The sequence below is a fragment of the Phodopus roborovskii genome, unplaced genomic scaffold (assembly GCF_943737965.1).
Source record: "Phodopus roborovskii unplaced genomic scaffold, PHOROB, whole genome shotgun sequence".
NCBI lineage: Eukaryota > Metazoa > Chordata > Mammalia > Rodentia > Cricetidae > Phodopus > Phodopus roborovskii.
Genome location: NW_026126482.1, coordinates 1,520,835 through 1,536,809, shown reverse-complemented (window position 1 = coordinate 1,536,809; position 15,975 = coordinate 1,520,835). Strand labels below are relative to the sequence as shown.

Here is a 15,975-nt window from a genome sequence, read left to right as displayed (position 1 = left end):
AAACCCCAGTGGTCTCCCCACTCTGGGGCAGGAGTGGAGAGGCCCCAGGCCATAGACTTTACATCATTTCCATGTATATTACATGTGTACACCCTCTTAAATATTTATAGAAATATTTCACAAAATAATACAATCAATTACAGTAACAATGAACCGCTTTCCCATAATTCCAAAGCAGTTCTCTTCAAGCAGTCAGTTCTGGAAAGAGGTGGGAGGGTGGGTGGGTGGGTAGGGGCGGGGCTTTTCCAATCTTTGGCCTCTTTGCTTCAGATTTTAATTACCCTTTAAAACAAAAAAAAAAAAAACAAACAAACAAAAAAAAAAAAAAAAAAAAAAAAAGAAGTCACATCATGGTCACGACTAGAGCTGTGCCTTTCTCACGCAACACAGCCCCTAACTCTGCATGGACATGGAGACACAGCAACTCTACAATGGGCTGACTAAATTCATCTCATCTATCATCTTCACCTTGCAAGGTCATTTGTTTGCATGCTTGTTAGAACTCTGCTGCAAGGGGCAGCAAACCGCTACAAGGTAAAACCGTTAAATCAAAGAGGTTACTAGTGAAAAGAAAAGAAAATCCAGTTTGGAAAGGTATTGGTTTGGCCACATCAGCCTTGTCTTGGGGAGGAAAGGTCCCCCGGGGTCCAGTCTGGGCTGTGCCAGTGCTCAGGTAACCCCGGAAAGCACCCCTGGAGCACACACCTCAGTCGGAGCTGCTCCCTCACGGCCTCTCCTCACACTCCACGTCCTGTAGCTCTATGACCTCCACCTTCGAGTCCCTCCTCTCGCACCTGACATGAAAAGGCACATGGGGATCCTCGAACACCCCGTGGTCAGTCTCTGGGTAGCTCTCATAGCCCGGACAGGGTCCCCCTCGGGGGTTGCGCCCAGGTCCAGGTGGGGGATGTACAGCAACAGTCACAGAAGCGGAAGCCGTCACAGTAGTGATGGGCTGGCCATAGCTGGGCACAGAGCTGCCCATGGCAGTGGACGTTGGGTTCCGAGGGTTGTGGGAACGGGCCCCACGGGGTCCTGAGCGGTCCCTATTGCTAGGGCCAGAATGCCCTTCAGTAGAAATTTCAAAAGCGTCTCTTCGCGGCCTGTACGGGGGTGGCCGCAAGCCTTCTCTGGGGGGATCCCTTCGAGGCTGCTGGCCTTGTCGTCCAGGAGACAGGGAGCCAGGGTCCAGGTGAGGCTGCTGCCGAGGGTTCAAGGGAGGGTGATGTCTCGATTCAGGATGGACCACCTGCAGAGGTGACACAGGTTAGCACAGGGAGGTAAGGTGGTGCGATACATATACAGTGGCTTTCAGAGACGGACGTCCCCGCTTTCTGGGTCATATAGCTTTGTTCCACCTGCCCCAACCCTAAGCCAGGTGTGGCCAGTAGCTAATGTACTGAAGAGCAGAGCAAAAACTTCTACCAACGCAGACACTTGTGTCAGACACATCCGTCTCTGCCTGACCATTAGGAATCTGGTTTCTGGGTCTCTGTGCAAAGCTCGAGTAACATAGTGGCCACATCAATCAAAAGGACCGTGACCAACTTCAAAGTCCTTGAGCTTGTACCTATTTTTAGGCTCCTGCTGAACAAAACCAGATTCACACTGCAGCTCAGCAGGGTGTCATCATGGGGGGGGGTGTAGGGGTACAAGGACAACACAATTCACTGGCTAGCCACTCTCTCCTTCATGCAAGGCTGCCTTAGCCCAGGACTCAAATGCACACTTCCTGTAAGGATGGTGAGGGCCTCAGGCAAGCAATGGGAACTTTGGAGCCATCCTTGGCTCTTTAAGGCTGGGCATCTTGACAGAGGGCCACTGCCGGTAAGGAATAGAGCCTGTTGATTCCTTGCTGCCTTCTGGAATTGCTAACAACTCGGGATACTTCTGAGCTTCAACAAACCTCCAGCCATCTGCAACACTAAGAGCTCGAAGCCACAGAGCTATGGGAAAACTTTAGATAGTAATTAAAATAATTTTGTCCCAAGGCCAAATGAGAAGGGAAAAAAAACGCTTCTTGTGGCAGTACAATACACTGTTTTTGTTACATTTTCTCACGTACCATTCTGAAAGGAGGTACAGGCTTGTAGCTGAGTCTGCTCTGAATAAGGGCAGGACTAGATGAGCCCCTAGGCTTTAAATATTCTAGGCAAACTGTGTTTCCCTGTTCGAATTGCTCTGTCAATCCACAAGATTAAAAAAGGAAGCAGGTCATAGTTTACAAAGAATGACTCCCTGGCAGTTTCCTGTGATTTGACCTGATGTATACACTTTTTTTTTTTTTTTCTTGCACCCATCTGTCTACGAGATCTGAGCAGCAGACCTCCCTGGACCTCCCCTAGACCTCCTGGTCCACTGCCAGAGGAGAAATGAATCTTTCCCTGTGCCCTTGGGTGACTCACAGTGGACCGGGCAAAGACGGGGTTTTCTGTGGCTTCCACGATCACTTGGTGGCCAGGACCTCCTCCGGATCCCTGCTGTGCCTCGTAGTGCCTGAGTTCCTCACTGATGCCAGACACTGTGGTCTGAGAGCTGTACTCTGAGTCAGAGGAGTCAGACCCATTGTTCATGTGGCCAGGAGGCACTGCGAACCGGACAACGCTTGGGGGCGGCTCAGGCGAAGGAGTGGGCAGCCGGTTCAGGCCATTGGCTGGAGACACCTATTTAAGGACATCCCGATTAAAAGTGTTACATTCTTTTATCTGTTGGCCCATCTTAAAGTCCAAAGCCCAATGTTATTCATCAGCCCGTCACCTGGCAAAAGAACCCCACACATCATACTGTACCTACTCCCCTCTCCATGCTACCTGGGCAGACACTCAAGATACTGGCCCAAAAAACAGTGCCCATGTCTTCCAACACTAGAAAGGCAGGTTAGGTGTCTTTTACACCTGCTAAGCCCAAACACTTATCTGAGGTAGAAAAGGCTTCCTTTACATATCCCCAAAACTAAAGTTGCCCATCAGCTGGCCTGAAACAGCTCTACAGCCCCCATCCTGAATTATCAAATGGAAAAGTAAAACAGCCATTGTTGCTGGATGTTTATTGAAGAGATCACACCATCAGCAGATACAGTAGCACCTAAATATCTCAATCAGGAGTGACACTGGGGAAAGCAGGTGGCCTGGGGTGGGGGTGAATGTCTCACCCTGGCAATCACTGACCTCAGGACATGGCCCAAAGAAGGACAAGAGGACAGGCAGCAAAACCAGTCCGTTGAGAACTCCCAAGATGGTGAGGATCGCCAGGACAGCAAAGAAGTATCTGGAAGACAAAAGGGACATGGCACCCGTCAGGCTGCAAAGAAAGCATTCCACACACCCAAATTTACTCTGCACCAAGAGATCATCAGCTCAACAACCCCACTCCTCTGAAGAGGCAGCCACCGAAGGAACCACAGTTCAAACTTTTAACACAGGATTAGCGTGGGGTTTTGTTCTTTTTTTAACCTTATGACTCCAAGAACTACATTCCACACACTGGAGTGTTAGTTCATGGGGGGGGGGGGGAGTTAAAATCAGTTTGTTAATTTGCTGAAATCTCATGCCTGTAATGTTATTTATGAACGTGTTACACCAACACAGAAATATGGAATAGGAAATGAATGGCTGAGCAACCTGAAAGCACAGACACAATGCCTAGGGGCCCCGCTCGTGAAAACCCAGCAGAAGCAAACAAATGAAGCGAAGGGTGTAGAATTTAAACAATTTGGCCCAGGAGGAAAAGCAGCCTGCTTCTGCAGGCTGCTAATCCACTGTGAAATGCTCCTGCCTCTTAGGGCAGAATCTCTAATTAAGGCTCCAGCGCATCAGGTAAGGGTTTCCCTGGGCTTTCATTAATCACAACTTTCTGCCTGGAATTCTCTGGGTTCCAGTTTTACCAAATGGCTCCAGTTGCAACCTTTTTAGAACGCAGGAACCAGCCCTGCAAAGAAAGCGCTGCCCATTCTGTGGGAGCTGGGGCATTGTGTGGGGCGAGGGCGCTCCACAATGGCAGGCTGCTCCGCAGGCCAATCTTTTGTTGAACAATTTAGCATCTTTGAATACTCTTGTTTTGCATCAGCCAATTCAAACATAAAGGCTGAAGCACCATGGCAGAAGACGGAGAGTGAACAGCGAGTTCTGCGTTCCCACCATTGAGGGCTAAAGGTCTGGGATCCTTCAAGAATACCAAGGTAAACCTGTCAGCCAAGGCCCGCCTTTGGTCGGCACTCTGCACAGCTGGAGGGTGCACACTCCACGCAAGGATGCTTTCCTGGAACTAATGATTTCTAGGGCTTTGATGGAACTGGGCTGGGGCTGGGGTTGGGGGTGGGGTTGGGATGTTCTGGAAAGAAAGAGGGAGGGCTAGATATCTATCTATTAATGGTCCCCTGGATCATAAAACTGAACAGCCATCCTACGATGCCGTGTCTACGTATGTTTTGACATCAGATGAAAGGAGAGAGAATCCCTATAAAAATACAAATACCTCACAGCTATTGTAAACACTAAAACCCACTGAGCTGCATTAGTAAAAGCCAAGCCGCCAATGTCTTCCTCTAACATAAACTGTGGAACTTTCGGTGGAGGCATATATCAGCGGCAGGCATTAAGACAATTTGCATCCCATCCATCTAGCTGCAACATAAACAGACCAATTAGACTTCTGACGGCTTCATGTATACAGTGTCTGCTCATTTATTCAACTCTGGTGAGGACTTTATCCATCCTATTTTAGAAAATGGGAAGCCCTTCTAAGTGCTTGAAACAGGAACCCCGATATCTCTGGGAACAAATGAGCAGCCCCAGCTAGGACGGGGTGAGGGAATGGGTTCTGCTCTGTAGTATCTTTTGCAAGGCTCTGCACTGGCTCCTCAGCTAACCTGCAAGGTCCCAGCACACCCTGCATTTATCTCTCTTGGCTCTGAACTGCCTGGGGAGACTGGATATTTCCCAATCCTGGCAGACTTCAAGCCACATGGCAGAGTAGGTTATGTGTTATTTGCCGGTAGTCACAGAAATGGCACTCGTGAGGCTGGCATTACCTTTGTGTTGGAAGAGCCCAGAGACCATGCCAAAGCAATCCCACTTGGCATTGAGCATTATGCAGAAAGACGAAAGCTAGTATCTGTGTAGGAGTGTGCAGAGGAAATAAGTGCCAAATACCCAAACCAGCATCTAAGTTAAGCCATCTATCTCACCAGTTATTGGTAAAGGAGAATCTACTGATCAGTGTACTAACTTATCAATAGGCTGTGTGAAGGCTAGCACGCTTGTCTCTCCTGACAGCTGTCTGGAAAGGTCTCTGTCAATCTGTACTAGCCCGGATGATCAGTAAGCTTATTATACAGAGTGCTGGTCTACAGTAAAATGAGTCAACCTCTGCTTACTCTACCCACAAACAATGCGTCAACCATACCCTCATTCCAGAAGGCCCTGAGAGCTTGGCTGCCCAACGGGCTATGCTTCAAGACTGATCCTTTCTCTTTCCTCCTCTGGTAGTGGGGAATCAACCCCCTTTCCCCATGCACCTTAGGCACGTACTCACTGTACCACCGAGCTACACCCACAACGTAACTAACTTTTGTGTTAAGCTTCAGCTAAAACTCCTCCTTCTATCTGAAAAGGTAAGCTTCCCTACTTGGCCAGCCTTTGTGTGCACACATGTAACGCTTGATTGGAGCCAGATGTGGTAACACCTGCCTATAATTCTAGCACTTGGGAGGCTGAGGCAGGAGAATCAGCAGTTAAAAGCCACTCTGCAACATCACAAGAGCTAGGCAAGCCTGGGCTACACAAGACCTGTTTCATAAACAAACCATCACCCAAACACCCAGCCCCTTAAAAAAGCATTTTCTTATGTTCTTCACATTTTCCTACGTTAAACGCACAGTAGTAGTGTTTTCCCTAAAGAGGGGTCCAGGGAGCAGCCAGACTACACAGGAGTTCTAGCCCAGACAGCTGAGCTCAGAGCAGTCCTGCTTCAAAGAGTACCAATAAAAGAGTAACCAAACAATGCTCCCAAGGACAGCCGGAATGGGTCATCTCTCCAGACGTGGAGCACCATAAACTCACTGGGTTCCGCCTTATTCTAAAGACGCACCAACATCTTACATATGGAGGACATCGGTTTTGCCTCTTTGCAATAGATGATGGTTTTACACCCAGGAGAAGACACCTAGTGAAGTCACTATTCCACCGAAAGAGCATCCTTTCTCTCTTGTTCCAACCTCTAATTCTTCAACTTGAAAACTCACTGGCTTTTACGCTTTTCAAAGTCACCCACCGGCTTATCCACGTCATGTAGCAAAATCCTGCCCTGTGATCCAGAGAGGAGTACATGTGCCAGGCTTTCAGTCCCTGAATGTGACCCTGAAGTCGGATGTTCAGCATTGATGAGGTCTCAGAAGGGCCCCAAACACAAAATCTGGTACAGTGTACTCATTTCCTGTGTAAAGTTTAGAGCTAGGTGCCCATACTGGAGGTATGCTAAGTTTTCTTTCTATAGTTTATTATAAGGCTGGTTCTCATGCATCCCTGGCTGTCCTCAAACTCAGCACATGGCCAAGGACTGGACTGCAGAGGTGAGGATGGAGTGTGGGAGACAAAACCCAAGGCTTCATGCGTGCCTAGCCCCGCACTGAGCTACATCTCCAGGCCCTCCCACACCAAAGCTGGACACTGCAAATCACAGGCCACAATCATCTCTCTGTAGGTGTTTGAAACTGGAATCTCGACACTCGGGATTGCCAGGTGACCGACTCTAGCCTCAAGCAATGGAATTGCTCCTACCCTAGCCTTTTCCCTTATGTCTTCCAAGACACTTCCAGACAGGGAAGCTTCTAAGAGAGCTGGCCTGTATGCCTCAGGCAGGTTGAGATGCTGCCTCCTGCCAGATACAGGAGTGACCCATGAATACTACCTGAGCGAGCAATGTTCCACTTCCGCTTACCTGACAATGAAATCAAATTCGGACCCTGCAAGCATCAGTACACCCAGCAGAGTGGACACAGCACCATCCAGAACAGGAGCGAACATGTGCTCCAGGGCAAGCATAGCCCTGTGGTTCTTGTCACCAATGGCTGTCAGAAAGGCCTGAGCAAAGGAAGAATCGAGATGGTCACATTCCTGGGCTGTTCGTGCTCAAGTGCTCAGCTCCTGTCTATATACTCGGCTTTTGTTGATTTTTCCCATGTGTCTTACTCAGGCTGGCCTCACACTGACTGTTGTTCAAGAACAACCTTGAATTTAGTCCTCCTGGCTCCACTTCTAGAGTGCTCAGGTTCACAGCCGTGTGCTACTATGCCTGGTTTTATGTGGTGCTGGGGATAGAGCCCAGAGACTCCCCCAGGCCAAGGCAAGCACATTACCACCTTGGCGAGAGCTGTCCGTACACCCTACAAGTAATTCTTAAGCTCATGTTGGTGGGTGGAGTCACCTCAAAGAGACCACTCTGTTATTAAGGAAATGAAAATCATCTAAAATGTAGCAGTAAAGCCAAATATTTTGGTCATAATAAAGCATTGTCTACTTGATCTTCTGAAAAAAAGTATCATGTTTATGTTTATGGGTGTTCTGTCTTGTATGTATGCATGTATGTATGTGCATCATGTGCTTGCCTGGTGCCTAAGAGGACAGAAAAGAGCACATGAGATCCACTGGAGCTGAGTTACAGGCAGGTGTGAGGTTTATGCTAGCTAGGCAAGCCTTTTACCAACTGAGCTAAAGTCTTAGCCTCAAGTCTACATGAAATACTGGATGTGCTTCTATCTTTCGCTCCAAAACATATGCTCAAGATTTTATTGCTCAGCTCCTAGAATGTTTACCTGATTTCACTATAATACCCTGTTCATATTATTGGGCCATAGTTACTGATGGGCCAGGTTTATAATCCTGACAGGCAGATCCCTGGACTCTTGCTGATAGGCCAGCCTAGCCTACTCAGTGAGCTCTAGGCCAGTGAGAGACTATGTTCCCCCAAATAAGGTGAATGATGCTTCAGCAACAGTATTTGTCATAGCCCTCCCAGCCTCTATAAGCATGCACACACACACACACACACACACACACACACTCACACTCACATACAATTCTAAGATACTGTTCCTAAATCATCTTACTAACAGCTTCAAAACTTCAGCTTCTTTCTGAACACCCAAGTCCACAATCTGTGAGTGTAGGAACAGCTCTGAGAGGCTACAGAAGGCGCACACCACGTGCTAAGCTCCAAGAAGAATGCCGGTAACGTCACTTGATTCCGGCCAAGAGCTGAATTTCCCAGCTTGAGCATTCCAAACACCAGTATTTACTCAGTGAATATGTGTTTACTGAATGCCAGGTATTCCGGATGTGAGCGCATCTGTAGGCAATAGTAAACTGCACATTCCCGAAGGCTTTGGACTAATTTTCTCATCAATGTGTACAGCTGGCTCATCTTCTGAATTCTAGGCCCTCTTTCAGGGTTAATTTCTTCCAACACAAGTCAGTGTGTAAAGACAAGAGGGCCGAGGTTCTGGTGAAGCGTCCCTGGTTCCCTTGTTTTTCTGCTGACGTGGATGCATGCAGAAGCTGGGAGGTCTACAGAGCTGGGTGGGCTGGGGTGGCAGAGCAGGCTCTTCAGGGCTGTGCACCCGAGCTTTCATTCACAGGCCCGAGGGCATTTCTGTGGCTGCCAGCTCACCTCACCCTCAATTACGCTACCCCCACCAAGCCTCTGAGGGTGGTCTTGTTTTATCTCCACTTTATGACTGTACTTAAAACTGTGTGTGGATATTTGCCTAAACACACAGAACGTCTTGGGACAATGATGACAACTTTCAAGACAGAGTGCTACCAGTCAAAACACGGAAAATGTGCCCAGCCCTGACAGTCCTGACTCGCTGAGGTGGTGTGAAGACATTTTTACTCCCCACGTCTCTTATCTAAGAGACCTCCCCAAGAGATTAAGGACCCCTAAAACATTTCAGACTTCCTTGGGAAAACTGTGCTTGAAGACAACTCAGGTTCCTTTGCCCTGTCAGCCAATTTCCCCTCAGCATCTATCTCCCTTACCAAAGCCACATGGACGGTGAACTCCACTCCGATGCCCACAGATGCAATCAGGATGACCACAGGCACGGCACTCAGCTTGATTCCAATGAGGCCCATCATGCCGAAGAGCTCAACTGTCATCAAAGCCAGGACCATGACCTTGAAGAAGGCACACGACAATTAGTAAGTTGTTGTGGTCTTTGTTAGAGGCAGGGAGCGTCAATGTACATTCATCACCTAAACACTATGAAAAGGTACTTGACTTCCTTTACCTCTGGAATACTTCGTATCGTACATTTTGACCTCCTGCTGGGTGGGAGATGTTAGGACAACCTACTGTCAGGCTAAAAAAGGTGTTTGTAAAGGCAAAGTTTAGGGGTGTGTGTGTGTGTGTGTGTGTGTGTGTACATGTGGAAGCTAGAAGTAAAGCATGGTGTGGTTCCTAGAGCCTCCGCTGAGACAGATCCTCTCAATGAGGCCTGAAGCTCACTGATCAGGCCTGGCCTCCTCCTGTTTCTGCCTCCCGAGCCACATACCACCACACCCAACTTGTGCCGTGCGGCAAGTACTTTAATCCCCTAGCTATCTTCCTATCCGCCAGTCTAGTACTCCTGACAAATTATTTTTCTAGTATTCCCATCCTAGAAAGGGAAAAATGAAGGGGCCACATCCTGGAGCTACCTATGAAGATGCACACTATCAGCATCTGGCCTTTCCTCATGGCTGTATCATCAGCATCACCGTTACTGGAGATAATTCAGAGTGATACAGTACGGGGTGGGGGGGGGTGCGCAAAGGCTATACGAAAATACAGTACTGCTTTAATGCACCCAACTTGAGCCTCAGGGGATCTGGCACACAGGGGTCCCAGAACCAACAACTAAGACTTTGGAGTTTCTTGGGCCAAGGAGGAGAGAACCGGTTCACAACTGGTTTGCTCCCCCCACATCTAGCACATGAAGGAGTGAAAGAAAAATGATCCTTCCTGCTTGGGGATAGGGCGGTGGGTGGGTGGCAGCATAGGTTGGGAGAGAAACAGTGAAAGATGGACGCCATCCATGGCTTAAGTGCTGTGAAGGCTTCTTCAGACTAAACATTTACCTTTAATGTACCTGCTACCCAGACTCAGCACAGAAACAAAACCTGTTTTTGTAATTCTGGCGTTTTAAAGGCCATACCACAGTTCATGGAACTTAAGCAATGCCAGGATTTCAGGCTACAGGAGGCTCTCTTCAAATCTGAGGGTAATCTGGGGAAAAGACGCTATGCTCCAAACTGGTTATGAGAGGCGGTTTGGTTACAGCATACACTATGCACGAAGACTTCACGTGTCATCCCCACCCCCTGCATGTGTCTTAATTTCTCCGTGCATGCTTCCCCAGAATGCACAGAAGAACCCGCTACACATTATCAGGACTAGGTAGTACGAGGCCACAGAGTAAGACTTTAGAATTAGAAAATTAGTTATGCTTTGGTTATTTTTCTTTAATAAAATGTCAGTGCATTTATGCAGTGTGCTCACAAATCCTCCTCCTACCTTATACATGCACGTTTTAATGCTTCGTGAGAGAGACACAGATTCTGGCCATTAGAGGCTCTACCTTCCCCATGAACCTCACCACCTCGAGTAGAATAAATATCTTACAGATGATGCAATCTATACCCTCCTCCTCCAAAGGCCCAGACATAAACAAAACTTCCCGGCTGCAGAAAGAGCTATGCCAAAAGGAATCCGACTTCCATAAAGACCCTTATAGTAAACTCACAATGATCCCAGCTGTCCAGGGGTTCAGCAGGAAGACCGCGCACACTAGAAACGTGCAGGCAAGCACCACGCTGATGGCTAGCAGCAGCCAGTGGCGGAGGCTGATGTACTGCTCCCAGAAGAGGAAGGGGTAGCCGTTGGGGTAGCTGGACAGCCCTAAGCTTGTGTAGTTGTTGCAGATGACTCTCACTTTTTCAATGGCTTCCACAAAGTCCGAGGTGTCTCGCAGGCCGTTGAGGTAGAAAGGGAACTGAGCATACTCGATGGGCTCTGCTGCTGGGACTGGACAAAGGAGAAGAAGGTGAGTGAAGGCCCTCCGTGAAGAGCCTCCTTGTCCCAACTCCACAGATGTCCCAGAATTTCACGCATTACCTTTCTTCCAAAAAAAAAAAAAAAAAAAAAAAAAAAAAAAAAAAAGACAAACAGATAATTCTGGGCCTTTACAATATTTGGAGTTGGTTTAAAATTTCTCACTAACAATCCATTTGTTTTCACAGTGTGCACATTCATTCGTGCACGCGAGGTTACTCATTTGGGCACACGTGCGGAGGTCAGAGGACACCTTGGTTGCCAACCTTCTCCTTCTACCTTCTTAGTGAAAAGTCTCTTGCTGTTTGCGGTTGTGTATTCCAGGCTACTAGCCCTGGAGCTCCCAGGAATATTCCCCACCCCCTGCCCATCTTGCCTTATGTACCGGGATCACAGTTACACCCAGCTTTATGTGGGTTCTGGGGGTTCAAACCCAGTCCTCATGCTTCTATACCAAGCTCACTGCCCATTGGACTATCTCCTGAGCCCAGAATCAACCCTTGGGTTTTTATTTGGTGGTGGTGGTAAGGGAGTAATCGTGGAGTGCGCAGGGGTAGGCCTCTGTGATCTGTTTCTTTTTAAGCCTTTGATTTTTATTATTCCAGAAGCAATTTGTGAGAACTCTAAACGCTGTAAGGCTTACAATGTTGAAAATACTTTTTGTTTCCACATTCAATTTGCTCGCCTTGACCAAAATAATCCCACAGTCATGCCTTGCAGAAAAGACACTCTACTTTCTTGTCCTTTAGTGACCTAACAACTTAAACCTTCCCTGCTTTTCTAATGTAATGCTAAGTCTTCAGCAAGAAGGGAAGAAATCCTCACATAACAGGCATTTAGTTACTGCCCTTGTGTGTTCCACACCCTTTGGGGTCATTCAGTTGACTTGCTAAACATGATTTGCCCTATTATAATCTCAACTATAAATTTTCATTAAGACAAGCCTTGGCTGCTTGCCACCCGTCTCTGGGGGTTGGTACAGGGGAGTTCAGACTGCTGCCTGCCCTGTTTGCAAAGGGACCGTCTTCTTTCTCATGTCTTCTCTTGGCTCAATATCCAAAGCATACGCTGCTACTAACATCTCTAACATAAATGCAAACTGAATCCACACAGAGCCACCTTTCAAGCCCTAGGCTTAGAGGTGAAGGGAAGAGGAGAAGCCTGATGTATACAGACTTTTCTTCTCCAGTTTAAACAGCTCTGACAGAGCACAGGTGCTTGGTGGCTTATAGAAATGACCCAACATGCCAAAAATCCCTTCAACACCAGAGTTGACAAAAGTTAAGATAAACATATAATCCCTAGCGATAAAACTCGGCAATAGTAAAATAACACTCGATGCGGAGGCGTCCCCAACTTTCACACAGAACAGCTGGCACCAGGAGAAATGTGTGGAGTTAAAGCTACAAAAGGAGGCTAGAAACAATTATTTCTCAAAGCAGAGTGCAGGGCTGTGTCCCATTACACGTCCTCATCTGTCTCCCGGAGTTTTAAACTAAAAGAAATATACTGTTCTATTTACACTTTTGAACCCTGGGTAGTGTCAACAAAATGAACGAGGCCGTCGCTGAGCTCTAGGCTGTACCTTGAGGAGGCCTCTGAGAGCTCCCAGCCTCTCCGGATAGACGGCTACTTACTTCTCAGCCTGGTCTCGGGCATGTAGTCGGCTCTGTCGTGGACCCATTCTGGTCGGTGAGGCCGGATGTTGGCCTGGGAGGCAGCATAAGCTACAGGGTCGTTGCTGACCCAAGCCGTCAGGTAGATGTAGAAAGCGCTGGGATTAATGATGCCATCTGCATCCACCAGACGCTGTTTAGTCAGCTACAAAATGGGAAGAACAGAGGTCATTCAGAGTGGGGCTGTGGGGTAAACACACTCCTGCTGGGAGAGCAAGGCTTCTTACCCCCATCTCCAGGGCTTGACAGTGCCCCCAAGTCCCACAAGGGTACCTTTGATGTCTTTCAAAATGCACTTATTTGGGGAGATGCAATCACCAGTGTGTTTACAGCAAACACACGGTTCTGCAGATGGCCCAGGAATCGGCTGAACCAATTAAATCTGAATGCTAAAAGAGACTGTCTGCAGCCAAGGCGGGTAATGAACAATCTGGAAAAACATATTTATAGGAGGGGGGGGGGGAAACCCTGGCAAGCATCCCTATCCACGTCTGTGTGCAGTTAACCTCTGTTGTTAACACTGAAGGAAATACCACCCAGTAAATGGAGGGGAGCTATAAAATAAAACAACATCTGTATAAATTTTGCTAACGCAGCCTCCGATGACCTGCGTATCTAAAAAACAAAAACAAAACAAAACAAAACAAAACAAAAAACCCCAAAAAACAAAAACGCCCATTGCCAGAAAGAGGAAGACAATGATGCAAAGCCAGGGACCTTCTATGTAATCTGACGTCTGAGCCCTAGTCCTATTCAGTGGCCATATCTGCTCCCACAGAAGGTCTTGTGGGCTCTGCTTGGGTCAAAGACACCAAGAGTCAGAGTGTGGATTATAAATATGGTAGATACACCGAAAAAAAATTTCCTGTTTACTTTAGATCCAGGCCTCCTTCCAAAGTTTGGTCTTTTTTTTTTTTTTTTTAAACAAAATGAAAAACACCAGTGACAGAGGTTCACAGAGAAAGAGAGGAGGAATAAGGAGCGTGGAAGAGATGGAGAGAAGTAGACGGCAGGGATCTGGATTCAATTAGTGCATGGGATCTCTAACAACTGTAGGTCCTCAGACCGTCTCTGGAATTACATAGCACAGCTCCTGGCCTCCGTGCATGCAGCACGCACGCTCTTTCTCCCGGGAGAGGAAATGGCATCTTGGTGCCTAGCCCCACCACAGGCATCCCACAGACTCCCCGGTCCCTTAGTCCAATTCAGAACTACTCTGCCATGCTTGCAGGCAGGCTGGTCTACCATACGCTTGTCAGCTCTGGCAGCCCATGGCTGCCACTATAAAGCACCAGACTTCACACTCCACAACGAATGAACAATGCACTCTGTTCATCTGTCACCTTCAATGCACACAGCAGAGCTGCTGGGGAGGTCACTGCTGGCTGGATGTTTTCTGCCTGAAGATGCAGAAAGCAAACTCCCAAGACCGAAGAGGCCTAGGACTCACTCCAAACCCAGGGTGGAAAGGTACCAAAGGGGACGTGCTAGAGTCGGAATGCTTCAAATACAGAGTACTACCAAAAAGAACAGCTCTCATTACCAAGGGGTGAGCAGCGTGCGGAGGGGGCGTATGCTCCTGTTTGCTATATTCAGGCCACAGAAAGCTGCCTGTACTCAGCACCTACTCTTGACCCCAAAGCATTAATAACAAATACCTTCTCCCACCATCGAGTGACCTCTCTGATCTTCTAAGCCACCCACCCACCCACCTAAGCTCTGTTCAAATGACTGTCACCTGACAAATCCACTGTCCCATGTCTGAATACACCACAGCAATGAGTATTAAACTCTGAAAGCCCCGAGTCACTGGGAAAAGTCTGTGCTGTCAACACTGCATTTGCTCACTGCTGTTGTGTTAAGAGGCAACACTTGTCCTGTCACTTGACGAGAAGGGAAAGGAAGGGATGTTTTCTGGCTAGCCTGAGGTCCCAACATAGTTACACCATCAGGGCCTCACGGAACACAAACTGGAACCACACACTGCCAAGCCCAGTTGCCAGGGGTTAGCTGTCTAGAAGTAGTTGTACACAGAGCCCTGGAACAGTGGAAATACCTGACTAATGTCGATGGGCTTGTCTCTGCTGCCAGTCTGCACCAGGAGTTTGTAGGCGAGGACCCCGTCGTCCGATCCATTTTTGTAATTGTTTGGCACGATCCTCCCAGTTTCCCAGTCACTGTCAAACGCATCCTGAAGTCCTGGAAACAGCAAACATGTGCAACACATTAAAACCTGGACCAAGAGGCCTGGTTCTGAGGGATGATGCTGAGGACAGCAGGCAGGGTGGGGAACTTATCTGCAACTTTCTCTCACTTAAGAAAGGACTATACAGGGGGCTGGAGAGATGGCTCAGTGGTTAATGGCACTGACTGCTCTTTCAGAGGACCTGGGTTCAATTCCTAGCTCCGACATGGTAGCTCACAACTGTAATTCCAGTTCCAGGGGACCTGACACCCAGGGCAAAGCACCAATGCATATAAAATAAAAATTATTAATCATAATAAAAAGGACTATACAGTGCTAATCAACTGATGCTCAGAGGGGAAGAGAAAACACACACAATTTACTTAGACCAAGGAGCAAAAATCCAGGAGCTGGATAGCTGCTTGCTCAGATCATTTGCTGTTCTTCCAGAGGATCCAAGTTCAGATCCTAAAAGCCACTTTGGAGGGCATGCAACTGGTCATAACTCAAACTGCAGAGGCAATGCCTTCTTCTGAAGGGCGTGAGCACACACACTCATGCACAAGGAATAAAGGGGATGGGGGCATAGCAGCACGAGCCTTTAATTCTAGCACTCAGGAAGCAGAGGCAGGTGAATCTCTGTGAGTTCAAGGCCAGCCTGGTCTACATGGTAAATCCCAGAACAGCCAGAGCTACATAGAGTGATCCTGTCCAAAAAATAGAATAAATAAAAAGAAACTTTTTTTTTTTTTTTGAGACAAGGTCTTACTATGTATCCCTGCCTGGCTTACACCTAGACCTCACCATGTAGACCAGGCTGGCCCAGAATGGACAAAAATCCACCTGTCTCTGCCTCCCCCCAGCCCCAAGCGCTGGTATTAAAGGTGAGCCCCACCATGGCTAGCTCAACTCCCCCTTTTAAAAAAAACTTCGTGACCGTTCTAGGGAGAAGAGAAAGGCACACACTACACCTATTAACCATTTCACGTCACATAGGGAGCCATCTCAGGAGTTCCTCAACAGGAC

General features: G+C 47.9%; 1 protein-coding gene across 1 annotated transcript in view; it reads right to left on the bottom strand.

Annotated features, from left to right (window-relative positions):
- Window positions 1–423: 423 nt before the first annotated feature.
- Window positions 424–15,975, bottom strand: part of Ptch1 (patched 1) — a 54,903-nt gene continuing 39,351 nt past the window's right edge. Inside the window, exons 16-23 of the mRNA XM_051194136.1 lie at window positions 14,821–14,963; window positions 12,726–12,909; window positions 10,781–11,061; window positions 9,036–9,173; window positions 6,937–7,079; window positions 3,168–3,267; window positions 2,406–2,663; window positions 424–1,249 (exon numbers count right to left, since the gene is read on the bottom strand). Coding sequence (XP_051050093.1) covers window positions 725–1,249; window positions 2,406–2,663; window positions 3,168–3,267; window positions 6,937–7,079; window positions 9,036–9,173; window positions 10,781–11,061; window positions 12,726–12,909; window positions 14,821–14,963 — 1,772 coding nt within the window. The 3' untranslated portion in view covers window positions 424–724. The remainder of the gene's footprint in view (window positions 1,250–2,405; window positions 2,664–3,167; window positions 3,268–6,936; window positions 7,080–9,035; window positions 9,174–10,780; window positions 11,062–12,725; window positions 12,910–14,820; window positions 14,964–15,975) is intronic.